The sequence below is a fragment of the Aedes albopictus genome, chromosome 1 (genome assembly GCF_035046485.1).
Source record: "Aedes albopictus strain Foshan chromosome 1, AalbF5, whole genome shotgun sequence".
NCBI classification, from domain to species: Eukaryota; Metazoa; Arthropoda; class Insecta; order Diptera; family Culicidae; genus Aedes; species Aedes albopictus.
The window spans coordinates 318,050,385-318,066,538 of NC_085136.1; the positions used below are offsets into that span (position 1 = coordinate 318,050,385).

At 41.3% G+C, this 16,154-nt stretch overlaps 2 protein-coding genes across 3 annotated transcripts in view; one reads left to right on the forward strand and one right to left on the reverse strand.

The window, feature by feature from the left end:
- Positions 1 to 1,366, forward strand: part of LOC115264243 (intermembrane lipid transfer protein VPS13B-like) — a 17,679-nt gene extending 16,313 nt beyond the window's left edge. The window contains exon 3 of the mRNA XM_062861074.1: positions 1,195 to 1,366. Coding sequence (XP_062717058.1) covers positions 1,195 to 1,366 — 172 coding nt within the window. The remainder of the gene's footprint in view (positions 1 to 1,194) is intronic.
- LOC115264142 (uncharacterized) overlaps positions 1,300 to 16,154 on the reverse strand; it is a 33,532-nt gene continuing 18,677 nt past the window's right edge. The window contains exons 2-3 of one of the 2 annotated variants that reach the window (XM_062850342.1): positions 1,752 to 1,867; positions 1,300 to 1,687 (exon numbers count right to left, since the gene is read on the reverse strand). In XM_062850342.1, coding sequence (XP_062706326.1) covers positions 1,485 to 1,687; positions 1,752 to 1,854 — 306 coding nt within the window. In that variant the 5' untranslated portion in view covers positions 1,855 to 1,867 and the 3' untranslated portion in view covers positions 1,300 to 1,484. The remainder of the gene's footprint in view (positions 1,688 to 1,751; positions 1,868 to 16,154) is intronic. The other variant, XM_062850339.1, reaches the window with a different exon arrangement.

The following is a 16,154-nucleotide window of genomic DNA, read 5'->3' on the forward strand; positions in this document are numbered from 1 at the left end:
GAATGTTTTAACCATTATTTTTTTTGTCGCTGAATCGGGAGTCGAATCAGAAGTGTTGAAGACCGCTAGATGAGTTCCATACGTGCTGGCGCCTTGGACCGTTTCTGCCGCAGTGATAACAGCAGATATTTCATTAACTAAAAGGAAACTGTTCTTCTGTCTCAATCATTGCAGTAGAGGTCAAAACGACTATGTCATATGTAATAGAATACAGTAATTTATCACATTCTGATAAATTACTGATAAATACATAATGCATTTTAGAAAAATTTTAATCAATATAAGAAAATTAAATCCTCGATTAAAATACCCTTCGCACACTGCTCATATGCTAATTTTGATTTCCATCATTATTGGCATGTGAAAGCAGCCTTCAGAAAAGAGAAAAGGTCATCTCTAAAAAGGTTTAGCTGTCGTCGATCGGTGGCTCAAACGGGGATTAAGTTGGTCGGGAGTCGAACCAGAAATGTTGAAGACCGCTAGAGTTGACCGTAAAGTTGTTCAATCTTCTTGATTTCATTTGTTTACCATTAGATTCAAGCTTTTATAATTGTATTGTTAGAGCCAACTTTGCTAGTTTGTACATTGCATTTATTCAGTTTTTGAAGTGTTGAATTATTGAATTATCTTATATCACCTTTTAATGAACCCTAATGTAAAGAAAAATGCAATGCATCATTACGTTGATAATGCCAATCTAAAGGATTATTGCATGACAAGTGTGGAATTACTGCATTTCGCATTGCAAAGGTTGATATTCAGTCTAATTCGTGCAATGATATAATGCTTGTGGTTACTTGGGTAATTGCTAAAGATTCACGTATTAGACGTATGGCTATGTTGGTCTTTCCATAGCAATAACTCCAAAAAATCTTCAGAAATTTATCTAAGCATTACTTCTAGATTTTTTTTAATATAGCTCTTACTATTTTTTTTCTTTATTTTCTTAAGATATTTTTCAATCAACTCAACAGTCTAAAAAAAAATTCAACAAAAACATTGGTCAATGAGCTCTGAAATTCTATTCCGAAATACCTATGACAAATGTTTCCATGCCCCATCCGACTCATCCCGTGCCACTGTAACCAAACTCCAACAAATTACCCCTTTGAATTCAAGTGTCATTTACCGATAATGAATGATATTGCCCCGCCATAAAGCGATAATTCCAAAAAATCTCATAATCTACGACAGCCGCGCCGCCGTTACGGTAGCAGCCAAAAACTCGGATCGCTCGCTAATCACGTGCACCGAGAGTGTCGAGTCGACCGGCAACCAGTCCGGCGGCAATCAATTAGGAAATACGAGATCTCTCAATCACACTAAAAAAAAATGGAAGCCCACAATGAGCTTCCAATTTCAATAGTCCCACCATCATGGCAATAAAATCAGCATGTGATAAGCGAAGCAATCAACGCCTACTGCGTTGAGGCCACCCTCACTGGGAATGATGATCGATATGGATTGCTAGGTTTCCATTCTCCTCATCGGAGGAGATAACAGTTTTTTTTTGGAATCGTACCTTGGTCAGCTGTGAGATAGAAACCCGAACCGGCGTCGGTGTTGTTACTGCTGGAGGCAACCGTCGCCGTCGAGGAGTCGTTTCCCGTTTCTGGTAGTGCCAGCTGCGGCAGAACTGGCGAAGTCCATCCGAGGGCGGTTCCCGCGCTGATGGCGGCGATGGAAACTAAAATTGCGAGAAGAAGAATGGGTATTGTAAGGCGGAAATTGAGAATTACGATGGTTATTACCTCCAACGCCTGCTACGAACTGCATCAACTTGGTATTGGAGGCCTGACCCTCCGGGGGGTCGTACAGCATGGGGTTTGTAACCCCCGGTCCATTGTTACTCATCGTTTATGGGGATCTGCAAAAAGAAGGCGAGAGAACGGAAGTTTAGTTACAGCGGCACAAGTGTTCTTGTAAAGGGCGATTCCATTCAACGTTCAAGGTAAATTGCTACCCCCTACCACTTCATCAGCGCGGCTCGTAAACTCATCGTGTTTGCCTTCGTTGACTTTCCATTAGCGAAAACATCAAACAACCGAGCCTATGCGATACCTGACGAATAAACAACGAAGAAAATGGAGCCGCCGCAAGTGAAACACACCCACAAATTATGCCAGGAGAAGTGCCTCGTCAATGGAAGTGCATACGCCGTCACAATGTATCAATTACAATCGATTGTAAGACTTCTCGCTGACAGCGATATAGAAACATAGGCCATCTGTTGAGTGCACCTGGTACCACGTGAGCAATCAGCAAATGTGGACGTTGCAACAATTGGCAAAAAATGAAACGAAAAATGTCGAAATTATCCTAAAATGACCAACATTTGTAAGGTTCTGCTATTTGTTGACATGAGAATCTATTTACCTGAGATTGCTCTTCAAGTGTATGCACTACCACCGAACTCCTGACAATGTAACGGAACGTCACTTTATTTTCCTTCCGCTTAGCTGAAACCATGCGTCATATGAAGACACACTAAAGTGCGACCGCAAGTCTACGCACAATATCTAGGTATACCTAGTAGGCCTGACCGGAGCCCCGTTATTGCTTTGCCAAGAATGCGACACAATCAAAACATGCCATGCCTCTTTTTAACACCGGCGAAGCGATGCGAACTCGACGGAGGCCGGTGCCGGATCCAAGTAGGCGCGAACTGCCGCGCGCGTGTTTTATATTTAGGTATATCGGTGCGGCGCCGTCGCCGGATGAATTTTAAAACGGCGTGCTACGATGGCCCGCATTGGTTTTTAATAAGTTGCACCGACGAAAACGCGCAGGAGAAATACCTTGCTTGCTGCCGTGAGCTGGTGAGGTGACATACCGAACCCGGGGTGGCGTGAATGTATTATGTAAATTTGGTTGACACTTTTCGAGCAACGCGACGGTTAAGTCCGTATAAGCCGGTTTGACGCCGGTTAGTGCGTTTTTTGCTTTTGTTTTGCATCTGGATTTGCAAGAATGGCTTGAGATTGGTGATAAACGATCGATTTTGACGACATTTGTAAGGTTTCGTTTGCTGTTTACTTACTAATGTCATTTGTCTATCAAAACAGTTTTCTGGAGCTCTCCAGCTTATTGTGAGAAATCACTCCATTTAAGTGAGTTTTCTGAAGGCTGTCGAGTTCAGTATGAGATATTTGACAGTAAGTTGAAAACATGTGATTGACAACACCACCAAGCGAACGTCTACTGTACATAGGTATAAATCGATCACATTTTACGAGACAAGGCTTTGTTTACAAAAGTACAATTTGTCCTATCACAGGAACGACGAAGAATTAGTCGGTAAAGTTTATGTGTTCTCAATCAGATCTCAAACTACACAAGCCTAAATTAACACCTAAGTAATGCCAGGGTTGTTTGTCTCCAACCCGAAAGTCACATCTGACTGTAGCGGCATAGAGTTACAGTAAACGTTCGATAAGTGCAACATGTTTACGTTTCAGTTAACATCGAATTGTAGCTGTCGTGCATGCTCTAGTATATCCGAAAAACATCGCAACTCAGTTGACAATTATATTTTGACATATGGCGGTGCGATAACTACAAAATTGGTACACTTAGCGGACTTGCAGTTAAAAAGCATTAAGCCTGGAACACATAGCGTCGGTTCCGTCGAGGTTTGCGTTTTTTTGACAGTTTTCCCATGGGAAATGAGTCAAACTAATGTCACGCACACGCAAACGTATGCATTGTGTGGGGCACTTAACAGTTAAAGCGTTTGCATAGAGCGAACGTTTACTGTACCGGAAGACAGAGTGACCTCATGTTCCTGATTTAACAGGTCTACAGTCGCTGATTTAATTATGACATTGACGTTGTCACAGCACATAGAACGGACATCTAAGTCAAGTTCCAAAACTATGTCACAGACAAACAGACGTAACACTTGCGAAATTTCCATCGACCACGCTTTAAACGATCATTTTAAATTTTCATAGTTGTGGCTTTCACAACCAGAGGCGCGCGCATCGTTTTTCTATGCGTTTGACGTTTCACACTAGCGCCTTCTGTTAACGATATTGCACAACACAGCAATTCGTGCAACTTTTCCACCAGGTGACGGCAGTGTGAACTGGGCGATGGATTTCCATTAAAACCGTACAAGGTGTTACGTCTGTTTGTCTGTGACTATGTAAAGAATTTAACGGTCATTTGAAATGACAACACAGGTGGCAACATCGAAGTGGCGCTGTAATCGCAAAGTTCCCACGCTGCTCTCGAACTTTTTTTTTTCTAGCTGGGATATCTTTTTTTTAAGTTTTTATTAATGTGTATTTTAATTTAAATGCTAATTCTACACTCAGCTGAGATATCTGTTCTCTGGGTTTGAAGTTAACACTACTTTATGGCGACCGTTACAGTAGACGTTCACTCGGTGCAAACGGTTTAATTGCAATGCTTTTTAACTGCAAGTCCACTTAGGGCAACAATTTTGCAGTTATCGCACCGCTATCTGTCAAAAACGAAACGTCAACAGAGTAGCGGTATTTTTCAGATGCACTACAGCTGCATTGCGATGTTTTTGAGTGCATTCTAGCTGCGTCCAACAGCAATTTATAACTGTTTGACGGCTGTCAGTCGTTGCAGTTAGTGAATTTCATTCGCTATCGAACGTCTACTGTATCACTATCTTTTATAAAAAAAAACAGTAATGTTTGGTTTAATTACAGCGGCACGTTTAACGTTGCCGTCATCCTTATTTCTAGATGAAAATTTAACGTTCCTTAGCAAAAAAGCAAGAACGCTGAATTACGAAGGAGCATTTAAGCACTACCTGAAACCGGTTCGGTACTTCCATGTATGCATTTGTTTGCAGCTAAGTCATCACACAATCGAGATTAGTCTAAACAGTTGAGCAAACAGACTCCTGTGCAGCAGCCGTTGCGGGCGCCTCATGTCACTTCCCGATCAATAACAACAACAACAACAACAACAACAACAACACCGCTCGTCGGTCGGCTAACCTCGGTAGCCCGGGAAGGTTATCACAAACGACATTCCATGTCTATATATATTATTTATTGATTGGAAGAAGATTGCCTGAATAAATGTCGTAAGTAAGTATCGTCCCATCCGGAGAGCTGATTTCGATCGATCGAACCACAACGATGCGATGTTCACTAATTACTAGTTTAAAAGTCAGTTAAATAGTCTCGTTATCATCGATTCGATGATAGAGCTAATCACATATGTATGTGTTTACCAAAACGAACGTTTTTTTTTTTCAGCTCTATCAGTGAAAACGATGAAATCCCAATGGGGTGGTTCCACCGGCTTATCAAGAACTATCAATCAGGCAGCAATCCAGCGGTGTTTTAGTCGCCAGACAGCCGTATATGAAATTGTCAATAAACATTTCGTATCGCGATAAACGGTTTATCACGCAGCAACAGCAGCGGCAGTAAGTTTTATGAGGTTGTTAACCAACCGAAATACACTGCCCATATTCGCATAGTCGATGTAACCACCACAGGCAATGCCATCGTACAAAAGCTAATATCTAACGCGTGTGCATATTTGTGACCAGTTTTATTCAAAAGATCACAACATCTAACTTTCAGTTAGATGTCAACGTGGTAAAAATCTTGAAATTTATATTTATTCATTGTTAAAATTCCAACAGCATGTTGAAAAGTACAGTGGCGCTTACATCGACTATGCGAATATGGGCAGTACAGTAGACGTTCGATAAACAGCAACATGTTTATGTGTCACCTATCGAATGAAGTCCGATGGCTGTAACAATGAATTAACTACATCGGCTGTTTTCCTACTCTCCGCATCGACCAATGTGGCGCTAGCTTCTATGCGCGAAAAATCGCTAAAAGTAAATCGCAAAAATATTGTATGGCGAATACCATCTAAAGGCAAATTTATCCAAGTGGAATACATTATTCGAAAAAATATTTGGTAGTGGTTGTTCACAATGGTGACCACTATTAAGCCTACCAAATATTTTTTCGGGAAAAGCTTTGTATTTCAAGTAATTCAAGTTTAGATGCATTTCGCCATACAAAATAAAATGGTTTAATCCTGCTGATCAACTGTGGCTGCGCGCATAGCGGGTAGTCCATTGACAGGCGTCAAAGAACTGTCAGTTGCTGCACAATGCAGGCATTGTACATTCGGAAAACATTGCATTGCAGAAACAGTTCATGCGAAAAACATCGCATCGCTGTTGACGTTTTAGGCATTGCAATTGAAGCGTTTGCACCGAGCGAACGTCTACTGAATTCGGTTGGAATGGAACGTGACGCAATATTATGCTTTTGAACGCCTTGTCATGCCCAGATACACTATGGTGCATAATTGATCGGACAACCGTCGATTTTCATACAAAATGGCCAAGATTGGGATGCTGTAACTTTCGTTTGCGTTGATGGATTGAGCTCAGTTTTTTGACACGGAACTATTAATATGCTGAATTTTACGTATACTAAGTACAAAATGTTTTCATTCACAGGTTTGGGCGTGGCAAGGCGTTCAAAATATGCAAAAGTGATCGGACAGCGGTACCCCTTTGATTTACACGCGTGCCGCTGTCCGATCACTTTTGCACATTTTGAACGCCTTGCCACGCCCAAATCTGTAAACGAAAATATTTTGTACTTAGTATACGTAAAATTCAACGTACAGTAGACGTTCGATAAGTGCAACATGTGTACGTTTCAGTTACCGAATGAAATTCGCTAACTGCAACGACTGACAGCCGTCAAACAGTTGTCAATTTCTGTTTGGACGCAGCCAGTATGCACTTAAGAACATCGCAATGCAGCTGTAGTGCATCCGAAAAACATCGCAACACTGTTGATGATTTGTTTTTGACAGATGGCGGTGCGATAACTGCAAAATTGTTGCACTTAGCGGACTTGCAGTTTAAAAGCATTGCAGTTAAACCGTTTGCACCGACCGAACGTCTACTGTATTAGTAGTTCCGTGTCATAAATTGTACTCGATCCATCAACCCAAGCCAAAGTTACAGCATTTCAAAACTTGGCCATTTTGTATGAAAATCGGCGTTTGTCCGATCAATTATGCACCACAGTGTAGCTTATTGGAACTTTTGGGATGACAGCAAATCGACTGTTCCAATTTTGACGTTTCTTCTCTTCGTTTTTCCAGGCTGGTTAGTTGAAGAAATCTCGAACAAATTCAAGCCAAATCGTTGTATACAACTAGGTATATTTTTTTTCTTTCGTAGGAATCTGTTCATACAAACTCATCTAGAGACCTGTTGCAGCGGTTTTAACGCGATTCACGTGCTCCTTCGACCGTTACCATACCAACCTCATGCATAGATGTCGATCCCATTTGCAAGGACTGCTGCGCTTTGTTCCACACGCGCTCATTGCTCTTTTTTGGCGTCCGGCCAAAAGAGAGTGAGCATCGGCATTCGGTGCGCGGGTGGTCAATATTCAACCATGTGCCAGTCGATGTTAGGGTGTGACGTCACCTAAAAACCCGGCAACCGAGCCGGCACATGTAAACAAACGGTTGTTCTCGCGTGCTGCTGTGCAAGCAAAATGCTGCCATCGTGTGATGACGATGACATTGAGCGCGCGGTTTGTTTTTCCTCGTTTACGTCAGCCCTCCTCGCTAAACGCGAGGAACAACGGACAAGAGTGGAGCGAGCGTCGAATTTTCCTCCAACTTTCAGAGCTAGAGGTCAGCCAGAGGACAGAGTCGTCGTCCGTTCATCACACCAGCAGCGATTTATATCATCTTGTGGGAAAATTTGTTCAATAAAATTTTAATGATTTAAACAAGTACGCGCGAGTTTGGTTACAGCGGCACGATTTGTTTAAACTGAGATGTAATGAAGGCCAGTGTTTACATAACAACATCTCAGTCGAGTAATCAACGCGTGGTATCACAATCCCAAAAATGGATTACGACACAGCCGAGGACACAGCTCCAGAGAACTGCACCTTGGATCGAATATAAACCAGTTTTCTTCGAATCTGTGTCATTTTCCAACCACAGTCGCGATGGCAAAGGCTTGCCATGTGGTGGCGACACAAAACCATAAATATACAACATGAGACGAAAGCCGGAACCGGTCCCGGGTTTCGAATGACGCCTCCAATACCCGAGAGGCTTTTTCTGCGATTTACATTACCATTTTTGCCGGTGTAAAAGTCAAGATTCCTTCTAGGCTTGAAACGGAAATAAATATCTACATTACGGTAGAATAGACATGCACTTCTATAAGCTAACGATAACTTGAATACAGTAGACGATAAGTGCAACATGTTTGCGTTTCACTTACCGAATAAAATTCGATAACTGCAACAACTGACAGACGTCACATTACTGTCAGTTGCTGAAAAACATTGCATAGTGGTTTCGCAGCGCGGTGTCACGAACACTAATGCAAATCTACTGGTTGAAAATATGCCCATTTGATTTTGCTGGGAACAGCTGATCTCTGTATACTATTTTCAACCAGTAACTCAAGTGGTGTTCGTGTAATGCAGCGTATACGTACACGCAACACTACTAAAAGCAGAAACCACTATTGCAACAAAAGTGCATGCGAAAAACATCGCATCGCTGTTGACATTTCATTTTGACGGATAGCGGTGCGAACTTGCAGTTAAAAACATTGCAGTTAAAGCGTTTGCACCGAGCGAACGTCTACTGTACAGTAGACGTTCGGTCGGTGCAAACGGTTTAACCATAGACTTAATAGTTTAGTTTGTTGGTTTAACTGCAATGCTTTTTAACTGCAAGTCCGGTAAATGCAACAATTTTGCAGTTACCGCACCGCCATCTGTCAAAATGGTTGACACTGTCAGGCGTTGCAGTTATCGGATTTTCGTTCGCTAAGTGAAACGTAAACATGTTGCAGTTATCGAACGTCTACTGTACCTGATCACTCCATTTGTTTTTATTTATACCTCTCATTTGAAGATTTGGCTATTTGAGCATCCAGCATGGATTTTGTATAACCACAAATTACCAAGATGCAGAAAAAACGACAAAATTTCAAATAGATCTACGATGTATGTTATCTACGTTATCTGAGCTCAAAGTTGTCCTGAAGACAATTTTACTTTCATAGCTAACAACGCCCTACGCTGCTCAGTTATTTCACGTGGGAAGTCTGCATCAACATGTCTAAAGGGTCTAACTCGTTTTGTAAACAAACATTGTTTCTGTCGCTGTAGGGTCTATCTCGATCCACCCACGCATCTGGGGGCCGTTATCAGAAAGAGCGAAGTTAGATCTTTCTGATAACGGCCCCCAGATGCGTGGGTGGATCGAGATAGACCCTACAGCGACAAAAACAATGTTTGTTTACAAAACGAGTTAGACCCTTTAGACATGTTGATGCAGAAGTGCATCGCAGTAGGCTGCACATTCAATCCAATATAGCCTTCTTTCTATGGTAATCCCTATTGTAACGAATCTACCACACAGTAGGCGTGCATAGGAATGCTACCGATGATAATGGTCAATAGAGGTTCCTCCAATCCAATAACCGGCTTTCCGGCTCAAAATTCTTTTCCATTTTTTTCCTCCTTATCGCTTCAATCGTATCCCGTGCTAGTGGGTATATGGATGGATGGATGTCGTCGTCGTTGGTTGTTCTTTCCCGTCACACCACTATCTCCAAAATGTGTTTCTGTTTCCGAAAGTTCAGAACTCTCGCTTGTAGCAGCAGCAACAGCAGCAACAAATGGAGTGAATGGTGTTGCGTTGTGCTATCATCGCTTGAAAATGATTTAATTTTTCGGGTTCTTGTCAGAAGGCGGGAACGGGCTTATAAATAACTGCCGCCATTCGATGCGCACAGCGTATTGTAGGATGAATGTGTTAATCTGGAACAAACAGACGTGGCATTTAGGACCACAGATGAATTTAGAACGATTTAAATTCATAATAATCGAAATAACCGTTACGGAAAAGCATCGCCCAATGCTAAACGCATTGTGTTCTGCCACCCGCTAGGTGGCAGTGATGTGAAACCACACCGAGTTAAACCGTTACAAGGTAAAACAACAGAAATTCAGTAGAAGTTTACGTCTGTTTAACCGTGATCGATGCAATCGAACAGCAACGCATACCTACTGATAGTTGCCGTAAACGTGGACGATGCCGCGTATACGCACCGGGGAGTATACAGACAGATATGATAAGGAGCGCGCGTAATCGAAGCAAGCGTTGACTGGATGGAAAACGGTTAATCGGTGACCTTTATACAACCTTTCCGCTCGCTGCTGGGGAGCTGTACAGTGTACACCGGTGCCACTGTCAATAAAAATGTCATTCTAATAACGGAACGGACACAGAAGATCTTCGATAACTGCAAGATTTTTCATTGCAACAACTTTGAAGTAAGTTATCGAAACATTTATTGTGACCGGAATTGTGTCAATCAGTAATGTCAAGTGTTTACAAATGAACTCGTCTGATGAAGCGATGAACTATTCAGTGACGAATATTTGACGGTTGTCAGAGCCTTTCAGTTATCGAACGTCATCGCCGTAGGTACTTTCGCCATCATACTACCAACCTTCATTGAATGACCTGTCACTTTCGATCGAAGCTTGATGGAAGAACGATTCCTCTGATAATAAGTAATCGCTTCATCAGTGAAGCGTACTACTGCAGGGAGTACATTTCAATTAAGGACGCGACAAGACGACTACCAGGGTACAAACAAGCGGGAGTGCAATGGAAATTGCACCCATTTAGCCAAATGACTCGACGGCGGCCGCCGCCGGTCATCAACAACAGAAGCGAATTAATTTTCCATAGTGCAATAGTCCGTCCGTCTAGATGGGATGCCAATAAATTGTCCATCTAATGGGAATACGTCGGTGATTGAAACATTTGAAACAACAAACGGAATTGAAGTAAACTTGATAGCGTACATTGACTATGTCACGTCAGATCGTGGTAGGATTTAACCGGTTCGATAAGAGATAGGACAAAACTTCCAGAAGAATTTTTGACGCAAATGGTGATTAAATCATTGACCTCAATTCCAAACAATTAACACGTGCCAAGGTTCGAGATTTGTTGACAGAACATTTTTTTAAGTTTAAATTTCCCTAAGACACTGGTTGGTTACAGCGCTACTATAAGGAGCTTCATGTATACAGTTGATGTCCGCTAACTGCAACTCATTTCTAAATTCAAAGCGTTTCTTTGTTGAGCTGAATTGAAATAAATCTCACTGTATAGACTGTAATTCTTGCAAATAAATATCATAAATGTATCTTCGTCTGCTTCTATTCTATGAAAATTTCCACAGTTTTTAACTGAGAGTTTCCTCTGTGATTTGCTGGTGTATATCGTGCGGTAGTCACGAATATACTCAATGCCCAAGAGAAACAAGGAAGTTTATTTTACGAAAAGTTCCTGAACCAACCTGGGATCGAAACCGTTACCCCCAGCATGGTCAAACTGGATACTCACGCCATTACAGCTGTAGCTATATGTACCCGAAACTTATCTTGTACACGTTGAATGTGCAAACCGAAAACTCAATGATGCATATTTCGACTAAAACAAAAATATTCCAAGCAAAACTGAGAGTGAGTCAGTCGTGATTACGTAAGACTTAAAATATGTATCAATTATCACCTAGCCGAGAAACAACAATTATCGTCGCAAAAATTAACGACCAGGAATTTCACCAATGAAATAGATCAGTCAAGAAATCAAAACATTGTTCGATGACTTTTGGTTTTTTAGTTGTCATCTGACTTAGACTGACTGAAAGATTCGGCATATGATAACTGTTCTAAATTTGACACTGACGCTACTAAGTTGAATACATACTAATTGAACAGAAACGGAACTCAGGTCTTTCATCGTTCCAAAACAATCACGACATCAATATCGCCCACTGCTGTAGACCCATGAAGTAGATGGTGATGTCAAACATCAAACACGAACAAAAACGACGCAAGCGCTACAGGTGATTCTTTGGTTCACTAACAATTGTTTAAAACGACCGGTGAATCAGTGTATATTGACACATAGGGTATCGTTTCGATTATGTTGAATTTGGAAGCGTAAGCTTAGGCACTGTGACCCTATTGAGTGGAATGAGGTACTAACGTAATTGAGACCACTCTAAACAGAACTTCAACAAACAATAAAAACAAATCATTCACTGTTTGATCCACTAAGCCTATTATCTTCAAACAGCTGTTTATTTTCATTCACACAAAACAATACCCGACGTCATTGTCCATGGTGGTGGTGGCATGATAAAGATGCGAAGAGTGTCAATCTGTTTACAGATAGTGTTTTTTTAAATAGAAAAAGCTTTCCAATGATCGTCGATTTGAACAACTTTTTTTTTTGTTTTGCAAACATGAAAACGATGCCGTAATGGACCTCCTTATCTCGTAGCATTTGTAAGTACCTAATTATATATTTTGGTCGCTTGTCAGATACTTCTATGATGAATTGTACAATAATTGCGATAATATGCATACTTCTGGCTTGACCGTTTGAACATAAAATCACAGGAAAACAGACGTCGATGTTGAATTTAAATATGTTGTGAGCGGTCAAACAGGCACGCATGGGCTTGCGCCAATTTTGCTTCCGTTTAAGGTGAAACATCAAGAAATCCCATTGCAACTTATTTCATACAAACTTTAGAGGCACAAATCTGACAAACAAAGCATCGAGCCAAGCCGCACTTGTTTTTCCTGGCTTTGCTCACTTCCAAAAAGAGGCAGCTTTTACAAATCGAGAGCATTTGTTTAAAAATTTTCAAGATTGGTGCTCTTGAAAACGTGAGTAGGGGACCAAGTCGGCCATTGTGGCAGCCATGTTTGTATTCTCTGAAGTCAGTTCTTGGAACGTGAGAAGTTTGGATGAACCCGCACGTGTTGGGATCCTGGCTCGTGAACTGCAGAATGTCAGCGTGAATGGAGTATCATCACTCATCAGAAGCTACGCGAGAGCAGAACAACAGTTATCAGCAGTTTTCAACAGTTTATCAGAGTTCATCCACTAATCAGTGACAACAGCGAAAGAGGTGGTATTTACCACTCAGCGACGCCAATACAATGAGTGGTATGAAGCTGTTCGAAGAGGAGTGCCACCGAGTGACGGACGAGAAGAATGTCGTCAGAAGTCGAATGTTAGTGACCGTTACTCGGCTCAACAGAAAGCGGTGGTATAGGATGACATGAGCAAAATACAAACGAAGCCACTGCAGCAGGAAATACTAGCACGTGAAGAATGTGACTACTGAAGCGCAGGAAAGCATGGATGAGAACGGTATGCGGAGGTTTTACGCAACTGTCAATGGCGCGCGGTTGCGGTACAAGACTGCGTCAGTGTCCGCCACCTTGTTCAATGATCAGGAAGGAAATTTGCGGATGAACAAAAAAAACTGTGGCAGCCTTGTAGAAGGGGCACTTTGCAAATCGGTTAAACGAACACCCAGGAACAGGATTAAAAGGATGATGGCCAAGCAGTGGAACCACCAACACTAGATGATTAAAAAGGCCTTCAAAGAGCTGAAAGACAGTAAGGCTGATTGGAAGGACGACATTCAGGTTGACCTTCTTAAGCACGGATGCAAGCAGCTATGTACATCAGCTGCAAATAGGGCCTTTTACGGACTACAAAAACAGCTTAGGTCCCATAAAATGCTGATTCTTTCGGTGGCCCTCTACGCTCACGAGGCGCGATCGCTAACAGAGGCAGATTTGAAAGCTTTCGGAGTTTTTGAGCGTTAAGTGGTGCAGACGATTCGAGAAACTAGAAAATGATGTACGGTGTAGACGCACGCGGTTGAAGAACTGAGAACCTAACCTTACACGTTCGGGGAAACTGGAGGAATATCGCTCAGAACCGACGAAGGTCATGCTCTACTATACGTTCAGCGCTGGAGTATAGTTATTGCTTTTTTCACTGAAAATTTTCCTTGCTTCGCTGAACAACATGACGTTTTCTTCCAGCGAAGACTTACGCGATACAGAAAATCACTGAATTTCACACTAACACTGCAGAAAATCTGTCAACAATAACTCATTACACATGCATTTTCAGCGAAAAGATCTATTTGCGTGACAACAATCCACTCCCATGACTACCGGCCGGCCGCCGTCAAATATCAGGATTGCCAACTGTCCGGCGACTGCTGTCAGTTTCCTTTGTCGCCGAATCTGGCGCTGGGTCTTCGGCGCGGAAACCCAAAGGTGGGAATAAAATTTTGGGGTTTGCGCGCAATACAAATTACAATACACTGCAATAATTCTAAGAGCCTATTTTATCAGACACTAGCTGTCCCGGCAAACTTTGTCTTGCCAAGCTGTGGTGGTTTGATAACTGTTGAGGTCATCGAAGCAACGCACTGTAGTTTGATTTAATTTTTATCACGCTGAATTTGTTCCCGGCTCATGAAAAATCAGTATTTCCACAATTTTTATACATTTTTAAATGATTTTCGTAACTTTTTCTGCATATAAACACAGCCATCGTGAATACGAATCAAACCTTGAATCAAACCCTGCATAAGTCATACTGATCGGTTCATCCGTTTGTGAGTTTTGTTGCCTCAAAGGGACTTCAAATTCATTTATATATAGGGTATCGGGATGCTTCGTTGGCATAGTCCCCTCGTTCGGCCTATCTTAACGTTAACCAAAAACTCAAACAAACACGCCGAACTGGATATCGGAAAAGCTTTGCACCAAACACCTGTAACATTTCGTTTCAATTTTAGCACTTTGGAGTATTAAAATTGTATGAAAATGTCACTTTGTTTAGCTTTTGTAGACGCCATGATTCTTCGGCTTAGTGGGTAGTCTATACACATGATCATAAATGGCATGGTTCTGGAATATTTCGAATTGCCTTTTTAATAATTAAACATTTGATGCGACGGTCAAAGATGCTATTTTGAATTTGTATGTTTGTTTTTAACGAATAATAACTATTTTACAAATTACATGTGGGCCGAATATTGAGGACATTTTTTTCACTATGTACCCATATCTTGGCCCATCAGTAAAGTGACGTCAAAAACACCGATAAAGTGACGCCAACAACATTGCTTGCGTAAGAACCAGAAAGAACGAACAGAAAGATAGATTTTGTGTGCGGTGACTGTAAAAATATAACACAATAATCGGGTTGCATTGTTTTCGTTACTAAAAAAGAAAGAACTTAAGTGATTTATTTATAGTTTTTTGAAAATTTGGCTCCGAAAATGAAATTTGAAAGTATGATTGGTGAACAAATAGAGATAATACCTCAGCAGAAATATTGAAAAAATGAGATAATAAGTGGTTCTAGTGCGTGGAAAGCAATAGGCCAACGTTGTATCCACTAATAGGCCAATTTATGTACCATAGACCAACGTTGCATACCATCACATCGAATCTTTTCAACTTAGTTAAGTAAATTCTTGAATATTTACGTTAGTTTACTTCCAATTGGTGAAACATGCATTGCCTAGAGTGCGTAATAGGGTCAACATATTATTTCTAGTGCTATTAATTCATGAGTTATGGTCAAAATTGTCAAGGCGGTTTGCAAATTAGGCCAAGGAATGATCCATATACCCTATATAGATAAATAGATAGATAGATAGATAGATAGATAGATTACACACACCGACGAACCGACGTGACAGTGTGTTTGCGAAACACAGCGTAATTAGCATTGGGTGATTATACTTTTGTGACGATGATTTTAATCGCTTTTTTTTTCAAGTGATACGTCTGTTTGTCTGTGGATTAATCTTCCGTAACTCACGCGATTGGCCACCAAGAACACAACTGTTTGACGGCTGTCAGTCGTTGCAGTTAGCGAATTTCATTCAGTACCGTAAACCGGGGTCAAATTGATCTTCGGGTCGAAATTGATCAGACGTTTTTTAGTTAGGTTGAGCATATTTTACATAGTTTCTTTTTATGTATTGTGCTGTTGGAAACAGATATTACACGATATTTGCATCAAAACTATTTGAAGTATACTTTATCCAATGGAAAAACGTCTGATCAATTTCGACCCGAAGATCAATTTGACCCCGGTTTACGGTAACTGAAACGTAAACATGTTGCACTTATCGAACGTCTACTGTATCATGTTACAGAATGTCAACTGTACTTTGAAGTTGGACTGTGTGTTTGGGATTTAGACAGAGCTTACAG